Consider the following 25,456-nt stretch of genomic DNA (forward strand, 5'->3'; position numbering starts at 1 on the left):
TTAGGAAAAAAAAGGAGGGGAGAGAGAGAGAGAGAGAGAGAGAGAGAGAGAAAGAGAGGAAGAGAGTTGTGGACAACCACTTCCCTTGAGTCAACACTGTTGGATTGGAGCTCAATATCTTTGGATGCCTAATAATATTGATAGTGAAAGGACTGAGACCTTAAAGATAGGTAGGTGAGTATATTATTTTATATATATATATATGATATATTTATATTATTTTACAGTGGCCATGTTAACTTGACAATGTTGATAGTAAAAAAAAAAAAAGCAAAATGCCTTTCAATAACAACGTCCTTCACATGAAGAAAAAAAAACAGCTATGAGATATTTCAATTTGTCAACAAATTAATTAATGGCGCATAGTGAGGGGAAAATGGGCAGGAGGCTCCAAGAGGAAAAAAAAAAACCCCTGCTTAATTTGTTTAAACCCTGGGATTTTTGGATTACCTTGGCTACTTAATCTGCTTCTAATGCTTTCACAGGGACATCTACTCTGACTACTTATTGAGTGTGACATGGAATGAGGCGAGGGGCTCAAGTCACAGTTTGAAATTCACACAAATTTCACCCTGTCATGTAAATACAATGAATTGATTCACGCACTTGTTGTTGATGGGGAAAATATGCCATTGGAAAATACATTCAATTTATGAAATACATTTTGGGACACGATATTTCTCACAGAGCAATGATGCGGATGCTCAGCAAGGAGGGGGCGCGACTCCGAAGGGCAGCGGAGGAGGAAAGCAAGGAGCCCCCGCCGCCTCCGCCGCCCTCACATCACTCCAACCACCAGTTTGCCAGCATGAAGAACAAGTTCTTCAACGAGCTCACACACTTACCCAGTAAGTGAATCAATATATTCAATTTAATCTAATCGGAGGATTGCTTTATCTTTCAATATCAAAAATAGAGCTTATTTTTTTGTGTCTTTAATATTTTTAGCATTAGATCACCATCTTGTGTCATCTCACTTTCCATTGGTGTTGTCTTTTTTTATTTTTATTTTTTTATTTCTCATTGTCATGTGACCATTGTGCTCTGCTCCAGACCATAAACTCAATTGTAAGTATCATTCCATGAACTTTGAAAAGACTTTAGTTTGGGACTACCCAGCATAAACATCTTCCACCCTTCTTTTTCAAGTGCCCATGTGGGCAGTAGGTGCCATTGTGGTGGTGGTCCTCGCCCTAATTGCCTGTATGGGATTCTGCATCTACAAGAAATGCTTCAACAAGGGCAAAAAGCCCAAGAAGGTCAGAGAAAGAAAGGCCGGGCGAGGACGCAAGAAGAAGGAAAAGGAAGGAGAGGACGGAGAGGACAAGAAGGTAAGTGGTTTCTTTCTTATGCAAGTGAGGCTGAAAATGAGCATTTCAGTATTCAGTGCTACCTCGTTGATTCTCACATATGACTTAACCTCCTGACATCATTAGGCCACACCCCTAAAATTGTGACTTCCACCTTGGCCAACAGATTGTTGTCGTCCATCTTAAGAGTGCTTTCACAATTACAGCTTGTGGTTCTTTTAGGAAGGTGAGGACGGGAAGGAAGAGGAGGAGAAAGAGAACTTTGGCAAACTGGAGTACACCTTGGATTATAACTTCACGGATAACCAGGTACACTGCTCACATATTGTCTAGCAAACCCGGACATACCTCCAACTCATGTCTCATTGTTCCTTCTAGTTGATAGTAGGCATCCTGCAGGCTCAGGATCTGGCAGCCATGGACATGGGCGGGACTTCCGACCCCTACGTTAAAGTCTACATGCTGCCGGACAAGAAGAAAAAGTTTGAAACCAAAGTCCAACGCAAGAACCTCTGTCCGGTTTTCAATGAGACCTTCATTTTCAAGGTGTGTCATACTGTTCAAATAACCACCAAACCTTCTTACCTTTTTAAAATGGGCTCTTCTCGTCTCTCCAAGATACCCTACACAGAGTTGGGCGGTCAGACGTTGGTGCTCCAGGTTTTCGACTTTGACCGATTCGGCAAACACGACGTCATCGGTGAGATCAAGATTCCCATGAACACCGTGGACCTCGCTCAGCCCATCCATGAATGGAAGGATCTGATTGGAGGAGAAAAAGAGGAGGTATTTATTTCATCCAAACATTTGGAGTGGTTTTGAAATGTGACAGCAATAAAACAAACCTGATTATTTGCATTTCTTTCAATAAAGCAAGAGAAGCTCGGTGACATCTGCATTTCTCTTCGTTACGTTCCCACGGCTGGCAAGCTAACCGTTAACATCATGGAAGCCAAGAACTTGAAGAAGATGGATGTTGGAGGACTATCTGGTGGGCACGCGCAAAAATAACGCCATCGTCATTTGGAAGAAAAAAAAATAATCGAGACAAACTTATTTTGCTTCTTCCACAGATCCCTTTGTGAAAGTGGTTCTTCAGCACAATGGAAAGCGCCTGAAGAAGAAGAAGACATCAGTCAAACAAAACACTCTGAATCCATATTTCAACGAGAGCTTTAGCTTTGAGATCCCCTTCTCCCAAATCCAGGTGGGTAAACGATGGTTATGTCCGAAAGGAAGGACATTTCTATAATTGTCTTCATTCCCACAGAAAGTCCAGGTGATCATCACGGTGTACGATTACGACAAACTGGGAAGTAACGACCCCATCGGCAAGTGCTGGATCGGTTACGGCGCTTCGGGCGTGGGACTGCGTCACTGGTCCGACATGTTGGCCAATCCACGACGTCCGGTGGCTCAGTGGCACGTCCTGCAGCCGGAGGAGGAGGTCGATGCTGCCCTCAAGGCTCCCATCCGCTAAACCAACTCGAGTCAAATCTGAGGGCTCCATTTTGGGTGGACAGCGCAGCTACAATGGCTTGCAAAAAAAAAAAATCAAACTCTTCTTACAAAGTCATAAGTTTGCACTTTGCCAACGTTCATCAATATTGAGTTGCCCTGATTGGGCGGGATTGAAGTTTAGGATTGTGAAATAGATCATGTTTTGAATTGCAAGAACATCTTTGGACTATCATTCATTTGTCTTTGTCAATGACTTTTAGATTCATTTTTCTTTCAAGGAATCCTTCCTGTATTGTTGAAGTAAAATGTGTTTACATGAAAGATATGTGAGGCAATAATATTTGCACTTTTTGAGATTGACTTCACTTCCATATGTTTACCCGGTGAAATATTTCGAATTCCTACCGATTCCTGACTGTTTCTCGTTCTTTGGATGTGGAAAAAGAAAAACGTGTGTAAATGAAACATGATTAAATGGAATATTTCAGACAAATTGCGTGACAGATGGTTCTGTGGATTTAGTCTGGAGCTCACATACACGCGCCTCTGGAAAATCTGCTTGAATAATAATCACTATTATACCTGAAAAAAGGAAAAATCATTCTTTACTGTTCATTTGTCATATACAATGGAATCCACTCACCATTATATTGCTCACATTTATTTTGGATGAATGACACTTTTGCCAAAAGTTTCATTGGAGTGTGTGTGTGTGTGTGTGTGTGTGTGTGTGTGTGTGTGTGTGTGTGTGTGTGTGTCCGCACGTGCGTCACGAAAGAGTGGATTAGCAGAGTGCCCTCTTTAGTCCTTGTCTCACGCAGTCAGTCAAACATGTGAGGTGGGAATTAAAGCGGATGGTGGCAAAGTATGGACAGAGAGGAAAGATACTGACAAGCTAGTTGAAATACAACTCATATGCTTTATGCAGAAAAGATTAGGCTTCAAATCTTTTTTTTTTTTTTGTGGCTATTATGAATGTTAATAAACATTTATTGATGCTGGCAGTGTTACTCTAGAGCTGATTTTGTAAAGGTCAAAAAGAAAGATGCCAAGTGACAGAGAGCATGTTGTTTTATTAAAATACATTATCAAGAAAGAATCAGAGAAAGCCTAGAGATTTAAGATTCCCGCTCTTGCATTTCTTCTCGCCGTTTTATTCTGACTTGTGTTTGGATTTTTCCCGCTTTTACTTCCAACGGCCACCCACCTTCCCTTTGCCGTGCACCTTTTTACTGTAACACACGCGAGAGACTTTGAAATAGAAAGACGTCCGAATAAAATCGAAGAAAAAAAAAAGTACTTACAATTTCTGCGCATGTTGGATTCTGTTGAGCAGCACAATAATCTGCAAAGAGCAAATCGAAACAATCAGAACAAATAACAAAAGAAGAATTCCAGTCCAAGAACTGGCTCACTTCATATTTCTGGTGCTTTATATGCTCCATGTAGTCAAATTTTTCAGACTCCAGCTGGTAGATCCAGTTCCACAACTCCTGGGCTCGTTGTCTTTTTTTGGGAAATATGAAAAGAAAAAAGTTTGAGGAGGAACGTGTCGCTCGGAGAAGTGGTCCGCTCTCACCTGAGGGAGTCCTCTCTCATGCTGTCGATGGCGAGGGCCTGACGCCGGTCGGCCAGGGTCCTCTTCTTGACCTCTCTGCCAGTCATACGCTTGCCCCTCCTGGACTCGGCCTAGGACGGACACGCCGACATGTCAGTATTTGATTTCCTTGCCACGAGTGTCAGTCTCAAGACCTTGGCCAGGAAGCCTCCAAAGTTGCCCCCCATGCCAGAGAGCACTTTCTTCTTCTTGGCATCATCAACAGCCTTTTTCTTGGCTTCCTCCTCCTCTTTCCTCTGACGCTCCTCCTGGCAGATAAAGAAGGGAAATGCGTCATGTTCACTGATGACATTTTCATCTCATTGGCGTCTTTTTTTTTTTTTTTTTACCGCAATCCTATTCTGTCTGTCCTTCTCTTTCTCGGCTCGCACTCTTTGGATTTCCGCACGCTCTGAGCGACGACGTTCCTGACAGAAGGGGGAAGAAATGTTCGTTTAATTGCAATTTTTTTTTTTATTTTGAAATGAATCCCTACAGAAATGAAACATCATGTTATTGCTTGATGATGTTTTTACCAAAACAAACTGTGGAACTTACAATTCTTTCCTTGAGCCCAATAAGCTCCTCCTCATCTTTCTTCCTTTGTTCAAAATGGACGTCGATCAGCGTGTGCAGCTCCGACATGTCTTTTTCCATTCGCTTCCTGTGAATGTCCTGGTGGGAAAAAAATGGATTTGAAAAAGACCGATAAAGAAATTCTACTCCGGATGAAAACTTACATCAAAATCAACTCGATCTCCTTCTGGAATCTTTGGAGGGGCAATTTGAGGCACCGGTGGTCTAAATAGAGAAAACAAAGGAGGAAATAAAATGAGTAAGAAATTCAATATGAAATGAGAACATGTAAAAAGAAATCAATTCAGGATGTTTTTTCTTCAACACCACAAAAAATGTTTTAACACCAGAAATAAAAAAAGCTATCTTAATTTTACTTTCGACTTTTTGGAACTCGAAAAGTTGTCAGCAACAGAAGACTGAGGCAATTTTTCCTCATTTTGCACTCGGCAAATTTCAAAGCGAGAGATAAAAAAAAAAAAAAAAAGCAGACCTACTTTGGTTTGGGACGTTCCTTCTCTGTTGAAAAGAAAGAGGATTACGCAATTAGCAGTGAGTTAAACACAGGAATAGAGAGGATGCATTAAAGCACTGTTGGATGCTGTCTTGTCAATTTTATTGCCACCGTAGTGAAGAAAAGAAAAAAGAAAAAAAAAGGGATTTTCTCTGGAAGGGGCTTAAGAAAGAATGTGAATCTGAACATAAACGGCTTACAAATACTAGGCTGTAGAAATAATAGGCCATAATGACAAGAAATAAAACATAATTGAGAAATAAATATTCGATATCATGAAAGTCCTTACCTGTTTCATCCTCGTACACATGCTCCTCCTCCTCCTGCTCCTCCTCCTCCTCCTCTTCATGCTCATGGTACCGCTCACATTCTTCCTCCTGATCTTCCTCCTGTGGCAGTTCCTCCTCCACCTCCACCTCTGGCATGAGAAGACACAGATTGCACGCATCTGTTTTGGATAAACAGTTGAATAGTCTGCACCTTACCCTCCTCTGCCTGATCCCTGGACAAAGAAGAAAGAAAGAAAGAAAGAAAATGAATCAAATGCAATTGTGGCTTTTATTCCAGAAAGACGGATACTCACTCGTACTCCTCTTCTATGTCCGACATGGCTGCAAGAAACAAGTCCGTGAATGTTCAAACAAAATCTCCATCATTTTCTCTGCTTCTCTCCTAACTAAACATAACTCCATTGGTGCATGCTTTAATGGCGGCTCTTTTGTCCTAGACCATTTTTAGACTCTCCATGGCCGGATCACAGGAGGCCCTTCTTTTTTTTTTCTTTTTTTTTTTAACCGGTTGTAAATCACTTAAAATAAACAGGCAGATAATACACGCTGAGATGCTTCTGGCTATAAATTGTGTCCTGGAGCTGCCACATAAAACAATCCAGAGACACAGAGGGGGTTGTGTTGACACCATCCTGGCAAAGGATGCTGGAGGACCCATACGAGAACAACAGGTGAGAATGTAACAAAGGTTAAACAAAGAGAGCTTGAGTTGCTCTCCCTTTCGTTCCACCATTGCTCACACGTTGTCCTTAAACACATTCTAGAACTCTTCCGTCACAGAAAATGAAAGCTGGTCGTTTGACTTCTTGACATTTTGGAGATTTGAGCACTTCTGTCAATGTTGGAAGCTAATAGGAGTGGCAGGCGGAAAAAATTTAGGGAGTGTCCAAATCAAGCAGGCAAATGCCATGGATCATTTTAGTCAAGGACTGTTCTTGTTGTATGTGTGTCCCTCACAATTTTGATTTATTTCTTTTAAAAAAGTAAATTATAAAATCAAGGGACCATGCAGCATTGCGTTTAATATGTGCATTTAAAATAGAAATTGTGAGATGACTTTTGGATGATATCATTCAACAGACTAATTCTGCTAAAAGTGGAATAGCGGCAAAAAGATTCATTCACCGAGAATCTCTTGGCAGGTTCAGGTGTTCCAATCTCAGCTCTGATCTTTCTGTCCGTCATTGGCTGTGTGTGTGTATCCTTGCAAACTGCCATGTAACAGTTAACCAGGTGTTAACTAGTTAACACTCGTAGTGAATGAATGTGTTTAGGGGGCAAATGAGACCGAAGAATGACATGACAAATACACTATGTCATCTGTGCAAAACAAGATGAGAACATGTCGTAACTTTTTATATTTCTTTGCAAATGGAATAGTTTCACGACACAACTACTAGTCACAATAGAAACACCTTGATCTATAAATGAACACCGAATTACTTTTATCTCCTCTGTGTTAATTAATTTACCCGAGAAAAGAAAAACAAAATCTCAAATAAATGAGTAAGACAGACCTGTATGAAGACGCGGGATGAGTTGACACACACAAGCGGGACTGCGACTACTGTGCAAAGAAGGGGAGATTTATAGCACGGGGGGGGGGGGGGGACAATGCCTAGGCTCTATGGATGACTAGTTGCACATGCATTCAACGACCATGATGGAGTGTTTGAATATAGGATTCAAAAATAGCCGGGAGCGCGTGTGCTAACTTGCAGGTGGCGCTTGTGTGGTCACGGGTGGATTAGACGGCCGCAGAATGAGCACCCCGTGGGATTAAGGGGAACCGACAGAGGCTGGCTGACCTCACAGGACAAATGGAGGGAGGCTGGTGGACCAGGACAGACAGGTGGAGCAGGAATGACTCAATGAAAGGAGAGATAGATTGGGGCAGGAGAGAGACAAAACTGGCAGAGAAGGCATTAGTGCTATTTATACGGATCATTTAGTGTTGAGCAAAAGCCTCCATTAGACTAGTTATATTGATGCGACGGGATATTTAGAACTCAGCCTGTTACGTTCTTCCTGATTCACTTTTGACTTTTTTTTATTTATTTTAATCCTTAAATTGGATGTAAAATATGACAGGCGTTTGACCTCCTTGGTTTGAAAGCCCAACCCTAGTAGACTATTGTCTCTTAAAGGGGTGTGAGAGCATACGGACGGATGCATAAAGAGCCAAATCCAAAAATAGGGACCCATTGCTTTTTTTTTCCATTGAGAGGGGTGTGGGCTTCCAAAAATGCACCAACAAAAAGTCACTAGGCTATACTCAAAATTGGGCTGAAGTTGACTAATTCTATCCAATTACATGATCAACCGTTATGAAACAATTAACATTGTCATCAATACAAAAGTAAAACAACATGAATATGAAAATGGTTTTTATTACATTTTTATTTATTTTTTTTATCATTTCTATACAGTCCGTTTTGTTTCGTAAAATGATACAAAGCCAATGATTATATGTTACAAAAAAAAGGAACTAATCGGATTGCATAGCTGTTTTGACATTTGATCCTAAAATTGTTGAGTATATACACCAAGCAGCCACATTATTTCCACTTGCAATATTTTGTGAGATGAAATAAAAAGGCAAATTTGAAGAGGGGGGTTCACCTCACTCACTATGTCCAGGGGAGTCTTGATCTTCACAGCATCTTAATAAATAATTGGAAGTTACGTCCGGTGTTTCAAGTTGACACCACAGGTAAGGTGACTGTAAGGATCTAAGAGACACAAGCAAGGCACAGCAATGATGAACCACTGGCTTTTCACTTTCAGATCCAAAACATTTGCTGGCTCTACCTGAGTGCTGCTGTTGAATTGCGCTACGCTGGTCTCCTGATCGACGAGGAAGGGATGGAAAATGTCCAGAAAGTAGAGCGAGGGTCGTGCTGTCAAGACTAGGCGGTCCTCACCGATGTCCAGGACCAACGAGCGAGATGAAACCTGTAAAAGTCACATCATAAGATGAGACTCTTTATTGAGATTCACATTTGTCATCAATCAAATGTCAGTGTGTTGTTTTTTGGGATGGTTGAACATTTGGGGAAAAAAAAATGTGTGTGTCTCTCACCACACCAGGCAAGTTGATTTCTGCAATGAGATACTCAGGGACACCAGAAGGAGGCTCTACAAACAAGGTGAATTCTGGTCTAAAAAAAAGAGGACAGTTGACTCCAAATGATGAGGGTGAGGACAGGTAAACTTTTTGGGAATACCTTTTGGCCTCTGAAGTGGAGTTTTCCCTGGAAATGAAAAAAAACAAACAGTCTGGCTGAGCTCATAAACATTTCTAATGTGTGTGCCATCATTGTATTTTGTTCACGACTGCAAGTCATTTGGGATGTTTCTTTGGCTTCTCAAGTCTGTTGAGACTTACTGAGGTTGCAGCTCTTGAATTACAGGCTTGCTTTTAGTGCGAATGTTCTGCTCGCTGACTGAGCCCAAGAATTTCCTGTTTTTCAGCACCTTCCATTCTGGACAAAGACATCAAACGAGAGTGAGTACAGAGAGAGGCAAAAATGAAGAAAAGATTTGACTGGTTTACACCTCGACTAAGCTGGATGTTGTACTTGTTCTCTAAACCTTCCAAAGACACCATAATAACAAACTGCTGGAACAGGGAGTCCTTCTGCAGGACACATAAAAAGTAGCATGTTTATTACAGAAACATTTCAAAGACACTTTTATGAGGCAATAATTCAATACTCACTGCAATATTGCTGATCTCCTTATCACTTAAGCAACTTAAGAGTCTTCAATGTTATGAATCATGTTCAATCCACCAATTCTTAACAATAAATACTGTGGCTCTATGGCTCTATAATTATAGTTGATGAAAATAAAAGCTGCTGACATACCTGACACTTCTGGAAAAACTCTTGATTGACGACCACGTCATATGCAGTGCAACCCTGAGAGTCTGACGCAGACAAACGGAAATGGATAGAAAAGTGAACTCATCAAACGATACAAAGAGTGAAAAATTGAAGAATGGAAAAATTCTACTCAACTGCGTTCAATATCAAGTTTGAGTCATTAAAGCGAGACCGAGATAGATTATTTCAAAACCTGTGTTCAAAGGATCACATTGTCGGTCGGCATGTTCATAAATGAAAAAAATAACTTACTGTTGTCCAATTCAGTGTGCGGCTCGCCGAGGCTCATAGGGACTCGGTAACCGCTGGGATCTTCTAATTGGAGCAGATCTAAAAGTTTCTCTTTGGAGATCTCCGGTGGAGGTGGAACCGAGTTGGACTGGCAGATGTTGACGAAGACCTTCCGCTTGCCCGCCTCTGATGACGTCTTCACACAAATTCCTGAGAGGAAGGACACAATCGGCTGCTCTGTCGGATTGCATTCGTGTCGTCAAACTACACACCTGGTTGCGGCCGAATCACTTTGGAATCTGGATTTGCAGTCTGCATATTTCCTAGTGACTGAATTGAAAAAAATAATAAGAATGATGGAAATATATGATACATTACAAAAAGAGCCAAACCTGTGCTAACAACTGCTGATACAGGTCTTCTTGCTGCTCTATCTCCATCTCGGAGTTGAGGAGTGTCGAATCGGTTGTCATGGTTACAGCCTCAAATGATGCAAACAGTCCTGTGGTGAAACAAATATAAGGCGAAAAGCGATTCCTGTGATATGAAACACAGCCATTTTAATCCAAACATGCACGTCGTATGCTATCGGTAATACAAGAGAAATCAAATGAGGAATAATATGGAGTCACACACATCTCATATTTCCGAAAATTGTGCTAGACGTGCAGATGTTGAAAATTCCCATCCAATGTTGTAACGTACAGTTGTTTGTCATCTTTAAAGCGTTCAAATGGCTTTACATGACTGAAGTATTCAAACGATTTAGATCTGACTTTTGAATTGTGCACACACACACGTGGAGCGACAGTATGAGGCTAAACTTGCAAGTACAGACGGCTAGGTGACTAGCATAGCATCACCAGCAGTTGAGTGGAGCCAGCGCATCTTTGTAGTTATAGTGCCTCTTATATGTAGTTTAAATACAAACACAGCACAGTACATTTACATGGTTGACTTACCTCGCTTCCTAAAGCTGACTATTTACTACGTTCAACTGGAGGACGGATGTGGCAATTATGCAAGTGTTCATCACACTTCCGTGCGTGATCCTTCAGAATAAAAGCGAGTTGTGTAAAATGCTCGACTCATGGGCTTCATTTTTTTTTTTTTAACGGACAGATGAAGCAGCCATTTTATAATCATACATCACTGATGTTGCTCTTTGCAAATGACGTCTATAAAAACATGAAAAATACAAAAACAATCGCTGTTGTCACTGAGAACACATGAACTTGAAAACACTGCAGAAAGTCCTGCTGCTGAAATCATGGCCAAAAAAAAAAAGGAAAAACAACAACAACCAAAAACTCAACACTGTTCATGATTGAACATAACACTGTTCATAACATAAAGCATATAACCCCAAAGAGATGAGATTCAAAATAAGAACTGGAGAAAATAAATATTTCACAATTTGCATATGAGCTGTGTCAGAAAAGCGTCATACAATGACATACGTCCGTTTTGACAGTCACAGCCAGAGTCCTATTCATTGGACATGTTTACGATTGTCGGTCGTGTATAATTGTTAAGTGTAGCTCTTGTAACTACTGTTTGGAACTTTTGCTGTAACTGTCTTCATGTGGGCATCCGTTCGTTGTGTGCTATGCTCGTCAAGTCGGTCACCCCGACTCCAACGCGTAGGTTATGATGCGGAGTCTCCGATGCTCTCCATCTGGAGAGAAAAGTCAGGAAAAGTAAAGGTCTAAAAGCCGACTTTAGATGAATACGTAGGACCCTAGCAACGAGTACATCAGCTTACGATAACACACCCAGGGGCAAAGGGCAATCGTGTCGTGACATGCGTCTTTTCCATTCCAAAAAATGTGTGGGGGAAGAAGAGTGGAAGCGAAGACAAATGCAGTTTATGTGCAGGCAGTAAAACTAATAAATGGCGTGAGATTCACACGTAGACAGATTGTGTTGAATAAAGCGGAGTGTTTGAATTGAACTCAATTGCATTCAATATGTGATCTTCAATAAGGTTCTTAATAACACCTACCAGCAAATTGGACTTTGAAGATGGGTTGCCATACTAGAGGAAAACATCCCACAAAAAAGAAATATAAATCATTGCACATGTGCAGACATGCATCATAGACTCACTCACCTGCCGCTCCTTGGCTTGTAACTTGCGCTGCATGTAAAAGTAAACAGCAAATGGCAAAGCAATGGCAAGCGTTGAAGAAATACCGAATAGTATCTTCAGGTAAAAAAATTCTGGAGAAAGAAAGACAAATAATTATATATATTTTTTAATTTATTATTCTGATGGGGAAAAATATTCTTCATATCAACAAATTCCACCATTATACTGGTTGTGTTACAATATGTCCTAAAAGTTACCTTTGCTTTGACAGGATATATTTTCGGCATGCTGGCCATTTCCTGCCACCGATGTAAATTTTGGCACATGTGAGCTTGGCAGCTGTACAGTCGGAGATGACCCATCTGTTAGCGTCATCATTGTAGTGAGTACTATTGTCGTAGTTGCTGCCGATAGAAGAAAGCAATTCATTTGGTTTTAATAGAATAATACTTCTGCATAGCTCAACATGAGTGATATAACATGATTGACAGATGGGCTGCGATCAAATTGCAGAATGGTTCAATTTTAAAGTGGAGCACTTTGCTGCTATGTGCAATGAAACTGAGTGAAAATATATCAAATCAAAACCAAATACCTGCCTGATACCTTTCCTCAACTAATGGGCAAACATTTGCTGAAAAAGACAACAAAAGATATTGCTTACTATGAAAATTCAATTGGTATTATTTTAGAAATGGTCATTTTAATGTACTGATTTAAAATCGTACCATATTCGCAGCCTGCGGTGCAAAAGGAAAACATAACAATAAATACATTTTAAATTTCAATCACATTTTCAACAGGTTCAATTAATAATAAGCTACTTGCAGATCCTAAGTCTTTTTTTTTTTTACTTTACTGAAGATGAAATGACAGAAAATGAAATTCCAAATGAGAGCATGAAGAAATCAATTATTAATGTTATACGAACCATTGACACTGTTTTGGGAATCCTTCACTCTGGCTAAAAGGCACATTAAGTGATGAGTATGAACAGTAACATTCAACACAGGTTCACACTTTGCACTTTGTGACTCGGGCTAAAGTGGGAAAAAAACACCAAATGAATAATTCATCATAAAAACATATTCTCACAATGAACACATATTCAAACAGTCCCTTTCTTATTTTCTCACTCACATGCCTGTGAAAGCAGTCGTCGAATACATCACACATCTTCTTTTGCAGACAGTAGCTTTCTAAAGTACACTCAGCCACATTCTTGAAAAAAAAAAAAAAAAGAAAGATGTTAGAAGCCATTTTCATCAATGACTTTTGACTAATAATTAGGAACTTACTGTGGTGTTCTCTGTGATCACAAGGGAGACCATTTCAAGTTCAGTGGAAATTTTCTGAGTAAGTGAAGTGACATTTCACATGATAATTCACAGCCAATGACTCATTTATCTAAGACAATTAAAAAAACAACAACAACAACAACATACCCATTCTTTCATGTTAAAATAGTCGTTACAGGCCTCTTTTGAAATTCCAATCAAACACAGGAATACCTAAAACAGACAATTGAATGGCAATTCAATTTTTAACTAGTAAAAGAAGAAAAGAAAAACAGTGGTGGCTCTACTGTCTGGGACGGTCTTCTATTCTTCATACTCCTCACAACAAGTGGATGTTATTGGGGCTTGAAATAAAGTGTGGTACACATTGAGACCTTCTGGAAAGGTTTGACATGGTCTCAAATTGGCTACTTACGATGCAACGCAGGCAGGGGCCCCACCTCCGCACCATTCTGCATTTGTAAACATCCAGCCTCACACTAGAAGTAAACATTCAAGAAATGTACATTTATTCATCCTTTGTGGAACAGTAAAATAATAAACATACAATTGAACAGATATTTTACACACAGAAATGAAAGGAGTGAGTGACCATGGACAAACTGAGTACCTGTAAAAATTGGGCCCGGTTGTAAAAAATAAAAAAATAATAAAAATAAAAATGGTGACAGTGTTAATTAAGTTGATTTGTATAGCAGTCTCAAAGGGCTTCACATAGACAGATCAACAATTGACAATTATCCTCAAAGCATCCCCTAATCTAACGTGTTCAACCCGTTCTACTCAATTGACCATCTGGAATGACAGCACAAGGCAAGAAAGGTCCATGTGCCACAATCTTGTATTCTATTCCTCATGGCAGAGCTTTTCTTCATGTCATTAGATTCTCTGTAATGACTTCCCTGTTTTTGTGATTTGGTCATTTCAAGAAGCATCCCACAAAAGTACATGAAGGGATTTTTACAGTTTCCAATTCAAACCACGTCAGGAAAGGAAGGAAGAACAACGAACGCATCATGGAAAATATCATATGCCTGGCCTGACTGAATAATACGTGCACGAATAATGGTCGATAGCGGATTTTTTTTTCTTTTTCTTTTAGATCGCCCTCGTGTGTTCCGCCTTCATATTTCTCCTTGTTCAGGCGTAAATCATGCATCCGTCATGCATCAATGGTAATCCGCACTCACCGCGTTTCGTTATCGATAAAGTTGCTGTGTTCTACCCAGACGACGGGACGCGCGTTATTTTGTGTGGCGGTTCGCTTTCGCTTTTGAGTTTGCACAATCCTGCTGCATGCGCCCCGCCCGCCCGCCTCCAGTGCAAATGAGTAATTTTTAAGGCAGATAGAAGCTCCTGTAAGAGTCTGGTTGATCAACTCCAGATTACTCGCAAGTGGATGGATTTTTGTCAATCTGTGTTCAATTCCCAGCCACACATATGTTGTCAATAGAATTGGGGGGGGGGGGGTGCAGGCAAACAAAAAAACATTTCTATTGTATTGTATTCAGTTGATTATCGGTTGAAAAGGAATTGCAAATATTTCTATTTACATTCTACATGATGACCAACTTCATTGGAATTAGTGTTTGCACAAATGTTGGATAAAAACAAAACAAAAAAAGCACTCCCAAATGTAAATACTAACAGTAAGGTCAGGGATTTATTTTATTTCAGGCAACATTTCATCACCATATGCTAAAAAAAAGATCAAGAAGAGATGAAAGTCCAAAAGGAAACAATGGACATTAAAATAACATGAAATAAAATGACACAAAAACCTATACAAAGGACATCAATTATTTATAGGTCAAATGCAACAGGTACTTAAAAAAGAAAAAACCCACCAAACAAAACGATGAACAATATTTAAGCATTTATGTTAGCATTGTAGTTTGTTTGGACCTGTTAAACACACAATTCCAGGAAGGTGAAAAATGAATGATCAGTGATACTGACATGAAAAAAATATTTTGAACCCAATTCAACCAAAGCCAGTGGTGAGATAGACTAATGTGACTTGTTAGGCTACCGACTAGGTCACCAGATATCAAATAACTTTCCAAAATTGACTCAACTCCAGATTGCACCTCTTAGTTTTCATTTTATAATTGGTTACAATGAATAATATTGCGCAGTGAACACAGAGTAATCTGTTCCCTAATCGGTTTTATGACTCAGACAGATCAAAGTTGAATCATTTTACCGTTTCTTTGGCGGCCAAATACAAATACATTGCAGCTAGTCCAAATAGATGACTTCATAAAAAGTCATAAAAAGGGCCTTTGACAAAATGCAATACTTCCTTGTCATGCTGCCTTGCAATGACATCACACACACAAACACACACACACACACAGGCGCCTCTGATTCACCCTCCATGCCCAAACAAGTTTCAACGCGTGCCCCTTGGCATTTGGTTAACTTATAACTGCTGTTTTGAGGAAATACACTATCATATTCGCGTAAGTGAGATCAATGACAAGAGTTAAGACTGACCATTTTCAACATTTCACGCAACAGTCGTAAAGGCCAAAATGAAGGCCCAAGCCAACATTCTTACAATGACACCTAAATCATCTTAAATAAACCAAACATATACAAACAGTCAAAAAAACAAACAAACAAAAAAATCTGTACTTCAACCGCTTTTTCATTGGTTGGATTTGATCAGTCCAGCTTGAAGTCAAAACGTTTGCAGTCTGTTACAAGCGAAAGCATCAAATGAAGCTGCTACTAGTAGCGTTTCATCTCTGGCTTGATGTCCTGTCATATTTGTGGTTTCCGGGGGAAATCTTTCAACAGAGGTAAACAATTGCCGCCACGTGAACATCTTGAAGCGCATCCTCGAAAAGAGAATATCCCAAAATAAAAGGCCACAGTAATTTTAAGACTGACGGCTATATCATTTAAGTAAGCACCAGAAACTTACTGCCATTCAAATCTGCTTCAATTTGATCTTCTCAGTTTACATTTCCCTTTAAAAGAGACGCGTCACGTTATTTCTAAAATCACTGGCTTGAACATTCACCTTTTTTTTTTTTTGGGGTGTCACCTACATAATTGGAACTTCACCACCTTTATATATGTTTGTATTGTATATTTAGTTCTTGGGCTGATTCTGGGCTGTGGCTTTGGAATCTGGAGAAGTTTTGGTGTCAGCAGAGAGGACACGCATGATGTCTTGCACAGCTTTTTTGATCTGGCTTCCAAACCTGTGTGAGTCCTAAACAAGAAAGAGGAAACAAAACTATGTAGCTCATCATTTTGCCATGCATAGGCTTAAAACAGTCAACAACTAGTCAAATAACTGAAGCTGAATCTGTGCAGTCCAGAAGGGCAAACAGGGCAAGGTCAAACTTTTAGACTCAAGGGCATTTATAACATGGATGGATGGGGCCACAACATTCATTGACGTTAGTAAATACATGCAAAATACTTTCATTTAATCATAGCAAATCTTTACCGAAAGATAATCAATTATAATAAAATACAAATTTGAACAAATAGTGACAAATTGTAAATATTTACAATAAATCAGGTGAGCAATGAAATTTCCAAAACTATTTTATATGCACAATATGTCGACGTTTCTTTCATTTAAAACTCCTTTTAAATATTAAATATTCGACTTACGGTTTCCTTAAAAGAATGCTTGGACGACACATGGAAGTTGATCATATCTTCACCCACGATGATGTAAGAAACGCCGTAACCGTCATCAGCAACCTGATGTGACCGCAGACAAATGTGACATTTGCACCATGTACATATCAAGAAAAGAAAGCAGAATTGATGTGGTGCTCACAGGTCCGAATCCTCCTCCGAGTGATACAAAATCAGGGTGGTTCTTCAAGTCAAAAAGTTCCATTTGCTGAACCGGCGTCTGACTTGTGGAGAGGCGCCAAGGCTCTGACAAAACCTGACGTGATTGCAAAGTATTGAACTTTGGCCCGACAGGAACTGCGGCAAATCGTGAAAAGAAAGAATTTCACCTCTTTTAGAAAGGGCGATTCCACTCCCAAATATTTGGAGACGATGTACAAGCAGAAGAGATGTCTATCGATTCCAGCTCCAGTCATAGCCAAGCGATAAAGATTTTGATGTTTCTCTGAAGCCAGTCGAAAGAGGTGCTGACATTGTTCTTCGCTCTACAAAAACACAATTCGCTTCCAATTGAAGAAAAGAAAAAAAACTTTTCCATTGGACTGACACAAGTAGTGTGGTGTTTTGCTTGAAAGTGAGACCAACCCAAAGGGTAAAGACCTACCTCGCCACTCTCCAAAGCTTTGACAAAGGCACTGCTTTCATTGGAGCAGGAGCGCACGGTCTCCGTCCGGCCTTCCCTGAAGAGACGGGTCATGGACGCCTCGTAAGTCAGACAGAAACGGCCGCGATCCTGAGGAATGCCATTCAATAAAATAATGAGTCCTTTAAAAAAGAATGTACTCCGCTTGTCTTACTTACCCTGTAGTAGGCCAACTGTAATGCAATCTGGATAAATGCATCCGGGCTGACCCGGAGCTTCTTAATTCGGCCTTTGCCAAAGTCTCTGAAGGGGAACACGTGACAGTCCACATCATCAGCCAAAGCCTTGGCAACAGCAAGAGAGCTACACACTTGGGCTTGAACCTGAAAGTGCCACAGAGGTAGAAGACTTGAGCAAAGTGTTTTTTGTTTTTTTTGTTTAATTCCAACATTGGGACGTTTTCCTCTACATAAAAACAGAATATGATCATTTGCAAATCATGATCAACCTAGATTTCATTTAGAATGCTCATACTGATCAACTTGATTGGTTTGCCAACTAACCGTGAACATGAAACATTCAATTTCATCCAAACTGGCTTTGTAGTACTAATGAGCACATAGCAGGATTTTGAACTTTCGGTTTTATAATGATTAACTCGCCACCCAGCCAAAATTCCATGGGACACACAGCAACAAGAGATTGTGTGAGAGGGTGGTGGTGTGCGGAGAGGAAACGAGACTTTTTTTTTTTATCCCCTCAGTATCCTGTATGCACGAAATCTTGCATTGAAACATCTTTTACACAATCCCTTCACTTGTTCTCATCAGCAAGATTTAATTGGATGCCCATATGAATGACAGGTCTGTGTATAAATGTCATAATATAATGACCTGCACACTAATTTGGATGATAAATTGATAATGTCTTCTGAATGCTATCCATATCTGAGGAAGACTGTTGTGTGCAGTCCAAAGTGTCAGCAGCAGGTCACGACAACAAAAATCTTTCATTTGTCTGAACAAAAGAATCTGTGGATATGACCTGCAAATGAACTTTAATTCATTCAATTAGACCACTCAAAGTCTAAAAGTTAGATAACATGGGCAGTGGGCTAGCAAGTGTGTCACTGACATGGCACCTTTCTAGAAACCTTGCTGTGTTTATAAAAAAAAAAAAAAAAGCCTGTCCAAACACATCGAAAGACGGAATGATAACATTCAGGTATGTAAGATCACGTTTGTAAACTTTGGTGTTTCTGGACACGAATGGAGAGTTGGAAAGTGATCAGTGATACCTCTGGCGAGATGTCCCAGATAAGCCTCTGGGGGTGGGGTAACGAACGGTCCACTTCACCCTTACAGTGTCCGTCCTCAGTGTATCCCAGATGGAAAGCATCCGTGGCTAGCGTGTACTGAAAACAAATGGACACAAAGTCAAATTAGGTAAAAAGTGCATTTGAAAGAAATATCATACTGTGATGGATGAGCCACCACCATCGCTCTGTGTAGATGGGTTTTTATTTGAAACATTTTTTCATTTAGAAATGTACAAACGTTGATTCTGGTGTAAGAAGAATTTTTTTGCTTCTTTTGTGTGTTTAAGCACCAGATGGCTTCAATTTGAGGCTTGGCAACAGTTGTGTGTCTGGGGGCTTCATCTTGTGAGATGCATACTCATTGTTAAAATGGTGAGAACGAAATAAAAATGTGTATTCTTTCAACACAGCCAAGCAACAGTCTGGTGAGAGTGGAAATGCACGCACCTCCCACAGGTGAGCCACGGTTGGCGCATCAGCCCAAGAGTGTTCAGCGTTCAGTCCATTCTTCCCATTTTGGTAGATCACCACCGAAAATGATTTATCATACCACCTAGGGTAAAAAAAAAAAAAAAGTCAAAGAAAGATACAGACAGCAATAATTTAACATTCAGTTTGATCCTCACCTGTCGTAACATTTGCCATGAAGCAACGACTTAGCGTATCGGTCCAAATTTCCCGCTGGGTCGTTTCCTCTCATACCTTGCTCTTCATCATCCAAGGTCACAAAGAAAGCTGCCTTTTCGATGGCATCTAAGGATCGCTTGTTGACGCCGGAGCTGAAGTACTGCGTTCGCGCCTGAGACCAAGGAATCCTGAAAATAAATTGGAACATTTATTGGAGCTACAAAGCAAATCATCCATTATGAATGGCCGTATGCTTTCAAATAGAAAGTGGATATGCAATTTTCATTGAGCTGAAATGCTTACAATCAATAATGCTTCAAGACTGTCCAAGTTGAAATATTTCATGAAAGTCAAAAACATCACAACCACAGCTGTGGAGCCTTTTTTTTTTTTTTTTGGTGCCAGAGGCCAAGTCCAAACACGATTTCCTGCTTTTATATTCCCGTAGGCAAAGGGAAGGCGTCGCTGCGTACGGTGACGATATAAAGAAAATGTAATTGTGGTTTCTACCTGTCTCCAGCAGTGAGGGCTCCTAGTTTGTCTTCTCCGGGTTGTGGAGGTGAAGGGTCATCCAAGATCCTCTGAATCTGATACTCAACTTCCCTGGGAGATAGCAGGCGCCCAGCCCGGTACACCCACAAGCGGAAATAGCGTCCCTTGTGATACACAGCAACAAACTCGCTATCCAGCCAGTGCTGGAGAACATCTGTGAAGGGGAAATCTTTACTGATCATTCTGTGTGTGTGTGTGTGTGTGTGTGTGTGTGTGTGTGTGTGTGTGTGTGTGTGTGTGTGTGTGTGTGTGTGTACAAGATTGTGTTACCAGTCTCAACTCCCGGAGTACGTGTTGTGTTGAACATCCTCTCAGTCTGGGCTGCACACAGAGGGATAACAGTACCCGGAACGCGGCTCTAATTCATCGAAACAATAAGAAACATTGCCCTAATTAATTAAAAAAAAATGTCCACGTGCTTTATAATAAATGGTGTTCCTCAAAATCAATACCCCAAAAAAAAAATCAGTGGAGCTCATAAATGACATTGCCTGCGCTAACATCCGCACGTGAATTACGTCAACAGAACTTTACAAACAACGTACCGGTTTGAGTTCCTCTCGGTTGACTTTGCGGCGGTAGAGGAGCATGGCTGTAATTGTGTTTCCTGCCCTGGCGGCTTGGATAGAAGTTGGAGTCACATACAGAAAGTCCTTCCAAGGAAAAGAGAAAGTAGGAACTTGAACATCGCAACCAAACGGGATTTCTGATACAATTAGAGGAAGTGAAAGATGAAACTGAAAAAAATCCAAATGGATGGCTGCCAAGCAAAAAAAAAAATTATGCAACTGCTTACCATGCCGTAGTAGTTACTGTTGACCATTATGGGGCCTCGGCTTCGAAGGTAAATGTATTCCTCCCACCAGTCACTCACCTGCAAGGAAAAGTTAAGTCAGAACCACTACCGCTGATGAAATAAAACGTTCAGTCAATTAAATACATCATAAAATTAAATCATTACAAATAATAATAAAAACACACATATATATATATATATATTATTCATGAAAAAAAATTCTGATCAAATGCAAATCGACAGTAAACATTTTGCGTTTTTTTTTAAAGACTTACGTAGTTCGTAGCCCAGAGAGCCTTAAGTTTTAAATAACGTTGGAGTCGATTTCCCAGGTTGCATTCAAAGTCTGACGCCAGTTTTTTCATCCGTTTGAATTCAGGGTCGGACAACAGAGGGCGTGTTGACTCCAAGTACTAAGGCAGAAACAGAATTGATTTTATTTCTAGGACAACACGAGGACTGCGAGTGCAGACGTGTTAGTGTTTGTACACACACACACCCTGCTCAGTGTGTCCTTTATGGCAGGAACAGGCAGATGAGGCAGCGATGTTTGATAGCTATATAGTAGTGGCTTTCTGCTAGATAAGAGCCTCAGTAGAGTCTGGGAAAAAAAAAGAAAAGAAAAGAAAAGGAAGGGACACATTTGGAACACTTTGATGAATGAGCAATATCTGGAATTAAAACATCAACTTTATGCATGTATCATGTTTGATTTACAAAAGGAATCCAAATGCGCAAACAAGTCTGTCCAAAACAATTCAAGTATTCATTTGGCAGAATTCTGTAGCAGGCCCAGACAATTCAACATTGACAATGTTATAAACTCAGTACTCGCCACTAGAGGTCGCTGTCATACCAAGTATGAGCGTGACTTACCACCCAGATTTTGGTGGCGTTGGAAAGTCGACCATGCTGCTCAAACATCCACCGGTGGTAGGAGAGAAGCAGCTTGAGGCAGAACCTGAGAGCAAGGATAAGGGAAAGCCACAGCAGCGTGCTGAAAACCAGCGCCGAAAGCATCGTCTGGCCCTGAGCGCTGAGCGCCAGGCTGCCGTGGAGAAAAACACAAAAGACAAATCATCCATGAATCAATCGAGTCGAGTCACAATAGTCACTATCACGGTGCAAAATATTTTCCTTTCCTTCACATTAGAGGAAAACAATGGTGAAAGTGTATGTGTGTGTGTGTGCCCATAAAACAAACAGTGAGTGACAGTCAGGAGGCTGCCTGAGATGTCGGTCAGAGTTCATGTGCTAAAAAACACACCCACATTGCTTACTTGTGACTCATCAGTCAAATATGCAGAGAATTTGTTTGGTTGTGCATTAGCCGCTTCTATTTTTTTTTGAAATACCTGGCTGGATGCAAGGTATCACAACAGGATTCTCTGAAACACCCGCGGCCCTCGTCACGACAAGCCGGTTGGAAAGATCAACGAGTGAAGAATGTCAAATTGCAAAGACAAACACTTCTCTACCTGAGGGGAAGGTGTTGCTGGATCTTGGAAATGAGCCCCATGCTAGGATCAGAGCGCATATACATGGTGGCCAGGATGGTAATGACAACAAATAGCCAGGATGAAGGACTGGCTGGATACATTCCCTTGATCACTCGGTTCTGCAGTAAAAAAAAAAAAAAAGAATGAAATGAAGTTTCTCCTCAATGACGGGCATAGCATCATTGCTGTTACTCACCCTTATGCGGCTGACGCGCTTTTTCCATGATCGTGCTCCTGACAGGTAGATCTGATTCAGTGCCTGATATGAAAGCTGCAGATCAATGCCCTCTGGTGTTATAGTGAATTGGAATGCCACAGCTTGGTGAGCTTCTGCCATAGCTATTGACCCCCACACACAAAAATATGGATTAATTCAACATGCACATACATTTTTTTCTGAAATTGTAACACATATTTAGAATGAACCCAAATTTGCTATCTAGTAACATAACATAATAACATGCCTATCTAGTAATTGCATAAAATGGCAAGCAAACCGAAGATACTACTGCACAAATAGTATGATGCAGCCATCAGTGTGGTCATGAATTATATATTACAGTACTTTTATGCAATTAGAACTAGAACTGCACTGCTGCCGAAACAAAATAAAGAGATGAGCTAGATGTGGGATGGCAGAAATATTCACTCCATGTGCATCATTTAAGAACAAATCATACTAATTGTGAAGAAAAAAAAAACACTTCTCAGATAATAATTATTTATTGTTAATATTTTTGCAAAATCTTGAAAAAGAAAGTGACAATTTTGGTTGTTATTATTATAATGTTTGTTTCATTGTTATCAATGATCAGATAATTATACTTTTCAACCTCAAGTTTAAAACCAACAAGGATGAGTAGCACTCTGAGTTAACATGCAAAACAGGTTACATAACTTATGAGAGGCTACCAAACTAGTATTGTGTAGGAAAGCCGCAGTACAAACATCTTGCAATTTAGCCAAGCATGTCACTAAAAGTGAAAAACTCAGCACTCAAAACTGAGTCATTAACATTAGAGTGTCAATGTTGATTCCAAGACGTATTATTAGATAAATAACATTGGGTCCAATACTTGCCTGAGGAAGATTTGACAGCAGCAATAACAGGTTGAAAACATTCAACGATTGTTGATTTAAAATAAGAGAAGCGATCAAAACAATCTTGAAAACATTTGTAGCTCACAATTTGATCTGGACAATTACGATACTGTTGAAACGGATGGAACATTCTGTGTGCATGTTGTAAGCCAATAACAATTATTTTCAACAATGTCAAGCATCTATTAAAATCAATCTTTTATTGATCGATCACTGGATGTATGAAAGCCCGAAATGGGTGGGCGACGAAATCAAACGACACCGTGACGTCATAGCATCGAACAGGGAGCAACCCGTTTGTCTTTCACCACGCGTGTCAATATTTCAAGGATTCCTGATTAGAATTTCAGTCGATGCTTCAGACTTCTTTAAATGACGCTACCATGACGACCACCGGCGAAACTTGTTTTTTTATGTGGCTTTACTTTTGAAAACAGGTTTGGTTTTGAACGTTGCTCCACAAGATGTGCTGTGCATCCATTCACCATCCTCGTCCAACGGTGGTGAAAGAAACCCCAAAACAAACATATGCACTCGCCAAATATTTGACATTTCCTCTTATTTTGGAGGAGAAGTGTAGCATGCAGCAGCAGAAGCAGCAGCACACAAACGCTCCATTCAGTTTCAGAACCATCTCCACCCGCGCGAAACACAACGAGGAGTGGGCGCACAAATGCTTGGAATAAACATCAATTAAACAAGTGGGGAGATAAGGAAATGAATACAACGAGGTTTGAATTATACCTGGAAATTGATGGAAGGTGTTTGCTTGGCAGTGTAACCGACGGAGAAGCTTCTATTTGTGCCGCTCCCTCCTCCTTCTCCTCTCCGGATGGGGGAAGTGAGCGCTCTTCACTCTCGGTGCAAATTAGCCTAGCTTGCTAACAAATGATTTCAACGACTGTCGCCAAAGATCGTATGTGTTTGAGTAGAGGACCTCCTCTTCGCTATTTTCTGCGGCAGACTGTCTGGGATGTTTTCCGGGATGCGTTGACGCTGAATGGATAAAAGTGGTTTATTCAATGCAATATTTAGGATAGGTGTTTAGATTTGAATAAAAGTAAAACAAAATGACATTATCAACCTTAAAATGAGAAAATATAACTGTATATAGCTATAGAATAAAAACGGGGAAACATAGCCAATAACACTTGTTTGCAATTCCTTTTTTTTGTTATTGCTTGCTTACGTGTTTGCAATTCCTTTTGCTTGTTTTAAGTTGAATTTTTATTTTGCCGTTGTGTTTCACTTGAGTTTTTATGTAACTGTCGTATAACAAAAATCACAAGCGTATCATATCAATATGAGCTCAATTCCTCACACATAATTCCATTGCTGTTTATTAATAAACATTTCTCACAGGCAATAGTCATTTCTGTTTCCCCTCATACCATTCATAATTAATCTTTTTGAATTTGTTTTAGTTTCAGCAGTTTGAGTGGAGGGTGAAAGATGAGCTGTGTTTAGTGCACATGGGTGGGAGACAAATGATTGGAGTGGGACTAAAAGAATGACACTTAGGAATAATGAGGGAGAAGCTTTTATGGCGACTACAGTGTCGATAAAAGACAATGAATGCTACACAGAAACAGATGGCATACGATGAAGACAGACAAAGTTATATAGGGTGCATGTGCGGTGAAGTAAAATGTATACAAAGGCAAGGGGAGTGATTAAATAACAGAGATTGGGGTGGCTGACCTATATTTCAATAGTAGCAATGTATTCTGACTTAGGTAGTTTGAAATGCAGCAGCCCTTTGTGTTTTTCTTATCATGCTTTTCTTTCTATCTGTATTGAAAAGATTTCTTCCCAGAAAAAAAGAACTTGTGTTTGGAAGATGTCATCTAACCCTTAATCACTGGCGGAGCTCGAGGGGGGACTGTGGGGGGTACTGTCCCCCCCAAATATCCTTGGTCCCTTCCAGCTGCCTTGCCAGGTATTGACTTTTGAGTATTTTTTTATTTTTCCACATCTCCACGTATTCCTCATTTGATCTTTATGGGCATTATTTTGAAGAATAGCTTGGGTTTGTAATTTTTGTTTTCTTCATTTTGC

The 25,456-nt window shown here is 40.2% G+C and overlaps 5 protein-coding genes across 8 annotated transcripts; 1 reads left to right on the forward strand and 4 right to left on the reverse strand.

Moving 5' to 3' along the window:
* Positions 1-109: 109 nt before the first annotated feature.
* On the forward strand, positions 110-3,126 carry syt5a (synaptotagmin Va). The gene is made up of 9 exons (XM_085933980.1): positions 110-170; positions 486-848; positions 1,150-1,331; positions 1,533-1,619; positions 1,689-1,856; positions 1,929-2,096; positions 2,184-2,301; positions 2,384-2,517; positions 2,581-3,126. The coding sequence occupies exons 2-9, from the start codon at positions 653-655 to the stop codon at positions 2,788-2,790; spliced, it is 1,263 nt and encodes a 420-aa protein (XP_085790106.1). The 5' UTR covers positions 110-170; positions 486-652; the 3' UTR covers positions 2,791-3,126.
* A 662-nt stretch (positions 3,127-3,788) lies between these two features.
* tnnt1 (troponin T type 1 (skeletal, slow)) lies at positions 3,789-7,288 on the reverse strand. Of its 2 annotated transcripts, none has more exons than XM_085933700.1 (13): positions 7,266-7,288; positions 6,042-6,069; positions 5,944-5,960; positions 5,748-5,876; positions 5,442-5,463; positions 5,109-5,169; positions 4,927-5,043; positions 4,719-4,796; positions 4,524-4,637; positions 4,351-4,460; positions 4,187-4,277; positions 4,076-4,116; positions 3,789-4,003 (listed from the first exon to the last, which is right to left on the reverse strand). In XM_085933700.1, the coding sequence occupies exons 2-13, from the start codon at positions 6,065-6,067 to the stop codon at positions 3,958-3,960; spliced, it is 852 nt and encodes a 283-aa protein (XP_085789826.1). In that variant the 5' UTR covers positions 6,068-6,069; positions 7,266-7,288; the 3' UTR covers positions 3,789-3,957. The 2 variants fall into 2 exon arrangements, with proteins under 2 accessions (XP_085789826.1, XP_085789827.1); XM_085933701.1 differs by lacking the exon at positions 7,266-7,288 and adding an exon at positions 6,874-7,064.
* An 838-nt stretch (positions 7,289-8,126) lies between these two features.
* On the reverse strand, positions 8,127-10,959 carry pih1d1 (PIH1 domain containing 1). Of its 2 annotated transcripts, XM_085934813.1 has the most exons (11): positions 10,829-10,959; positions 10,259-10,368; positions 10,139-10,196; positions 9,888-10,076; positions 9,618-9,679; positions 9,307-9,388; positions 9,137-9,233; positions 8,976-9,002; positions 8,831-8,909; positions 8,560-8,703; positions 8,127-8,480 (listed from the first exon to the last, which is right to left on the reverse strand). In XM_085934813.1, exons 2-11 carry the CDS (start codon positions 10,337-10,339, stop codon positions 8,445-8,447), a joined length of 855 nt encoding a protein of 284 aa, XP_085790939.1. In that variant the 5' UTR covers positions 10,340-10,368; positions 10,829-10,959; the 3' UTR covers positions 8,127-8,444. The 2 variants fall into 2 exon arrangements, with proteins under 2 accessions (XP_085790939.1, XP_085790940.1); XM_085934814.1 differs by lacking the exon at positions 10,829-10,959 and having other exon boundaries at positions 8,831-9,002; positions 10,259-10,367.
* Positions 10,960-11,395: 436 nt separating this feature from the next.
* On the reverse strand, positions 11,396-14,615 carry LOC147043890 (uncharacterized). The gene is made up of 12 exons (XM_085934815.1): positions 14,447-14,615; positions 13,672-13,735; positions 13,404-13,469; positions 13,257-13,310; positions 13,099-13,179; positions 12,890-12,998; positions 12,687-12,698; positions 12,554-12,592; positions 12,216-12,362; positions 11,980-12,089; positions 11,872-11,904; positions 11,396-11,544 (listed from the first exon to the last, which is right to left on the reverse strand). The coding sequence occupies exons 2-12, from the start codon at positions 13,705-13,707 to the stop codon at positions 11,515-11,517; spliced, it is 717 nt and encodes a 238-aa protein (XP_085790941.1). The 5' UTR covers positions 13,708-13,735; positions 14,447-14,615; the 3' UTR covers positions 11,396-11,514.
* A 279-nt stretch (positions 14,616-14,894) lies between these two features.
* cpt1a2b (carnitine palmitoyltransferase 1A2b) lies at positions 14,895-24,308 on the reverse strand. 2 transcript variants are annotated; one of them, XM_085933438.1, is made up of 19 exons: positions 24,143-24,308; positions 22,494-22,636; positions 22,277-22,416; positions 21,675-21,846; positions 21,298-21,399; positions 21,074-21,211; positions 20,799-20,876; positions 20,548-20,655; positions 20,273-20,360; positions 19,961-20,156; positions 19,450-19,638; positions 19,271-19,376; positions 18,803-18,919; positions 17,724-17,888; positions 17,527-17,655; positions 17,252-17,407; positions 17,065-17,178; positions 16,893-16,985; positions 14,895-16,482 (listed from the first exon to the last, which is right to left on the reverse strand). In XM_085933438.1, the coding sequence occupies exons 2-19, from the start codon at positions 22,632-22,634 to the stop codon at positions 16,360-16,362; spliced, it is 2,355 nt and encodes a 784-aa protein (XP_085789564.1). In that variant the 5' UTR covers positions 22,635-22,636; positions 24,143-24,308; the 3' UTR covers positions 14,895-16,359. The 2 variants fall into 2 exon arrangements, with proteins under 2 accessions (XP_085789564.1, XP_085789563.1); XM_085933437.1 differs by lacking the exon at positions 24,143-24,308 and adding an exon at positions 23,378-23,986.
* Between the last annotated feature and the right edge of the window lie 1,148 nt (positions 24,309-25,456).

Source organism: Syngnathus leptorhynchus, chromosome 16, assembly GCF_054491065.1.
Source record: "Syngnathus leptorhynchus isolate UIUO chromosome 16, UIUO_Slep, whole genome shotgun sequence".
Lineage (NCBI taxonomy): Eukaryota > Metazoa > Chordata > Actinopteri > Syngnathiformes > Syngnathidae > Syngnathus > Syngnathus leptorhynchus.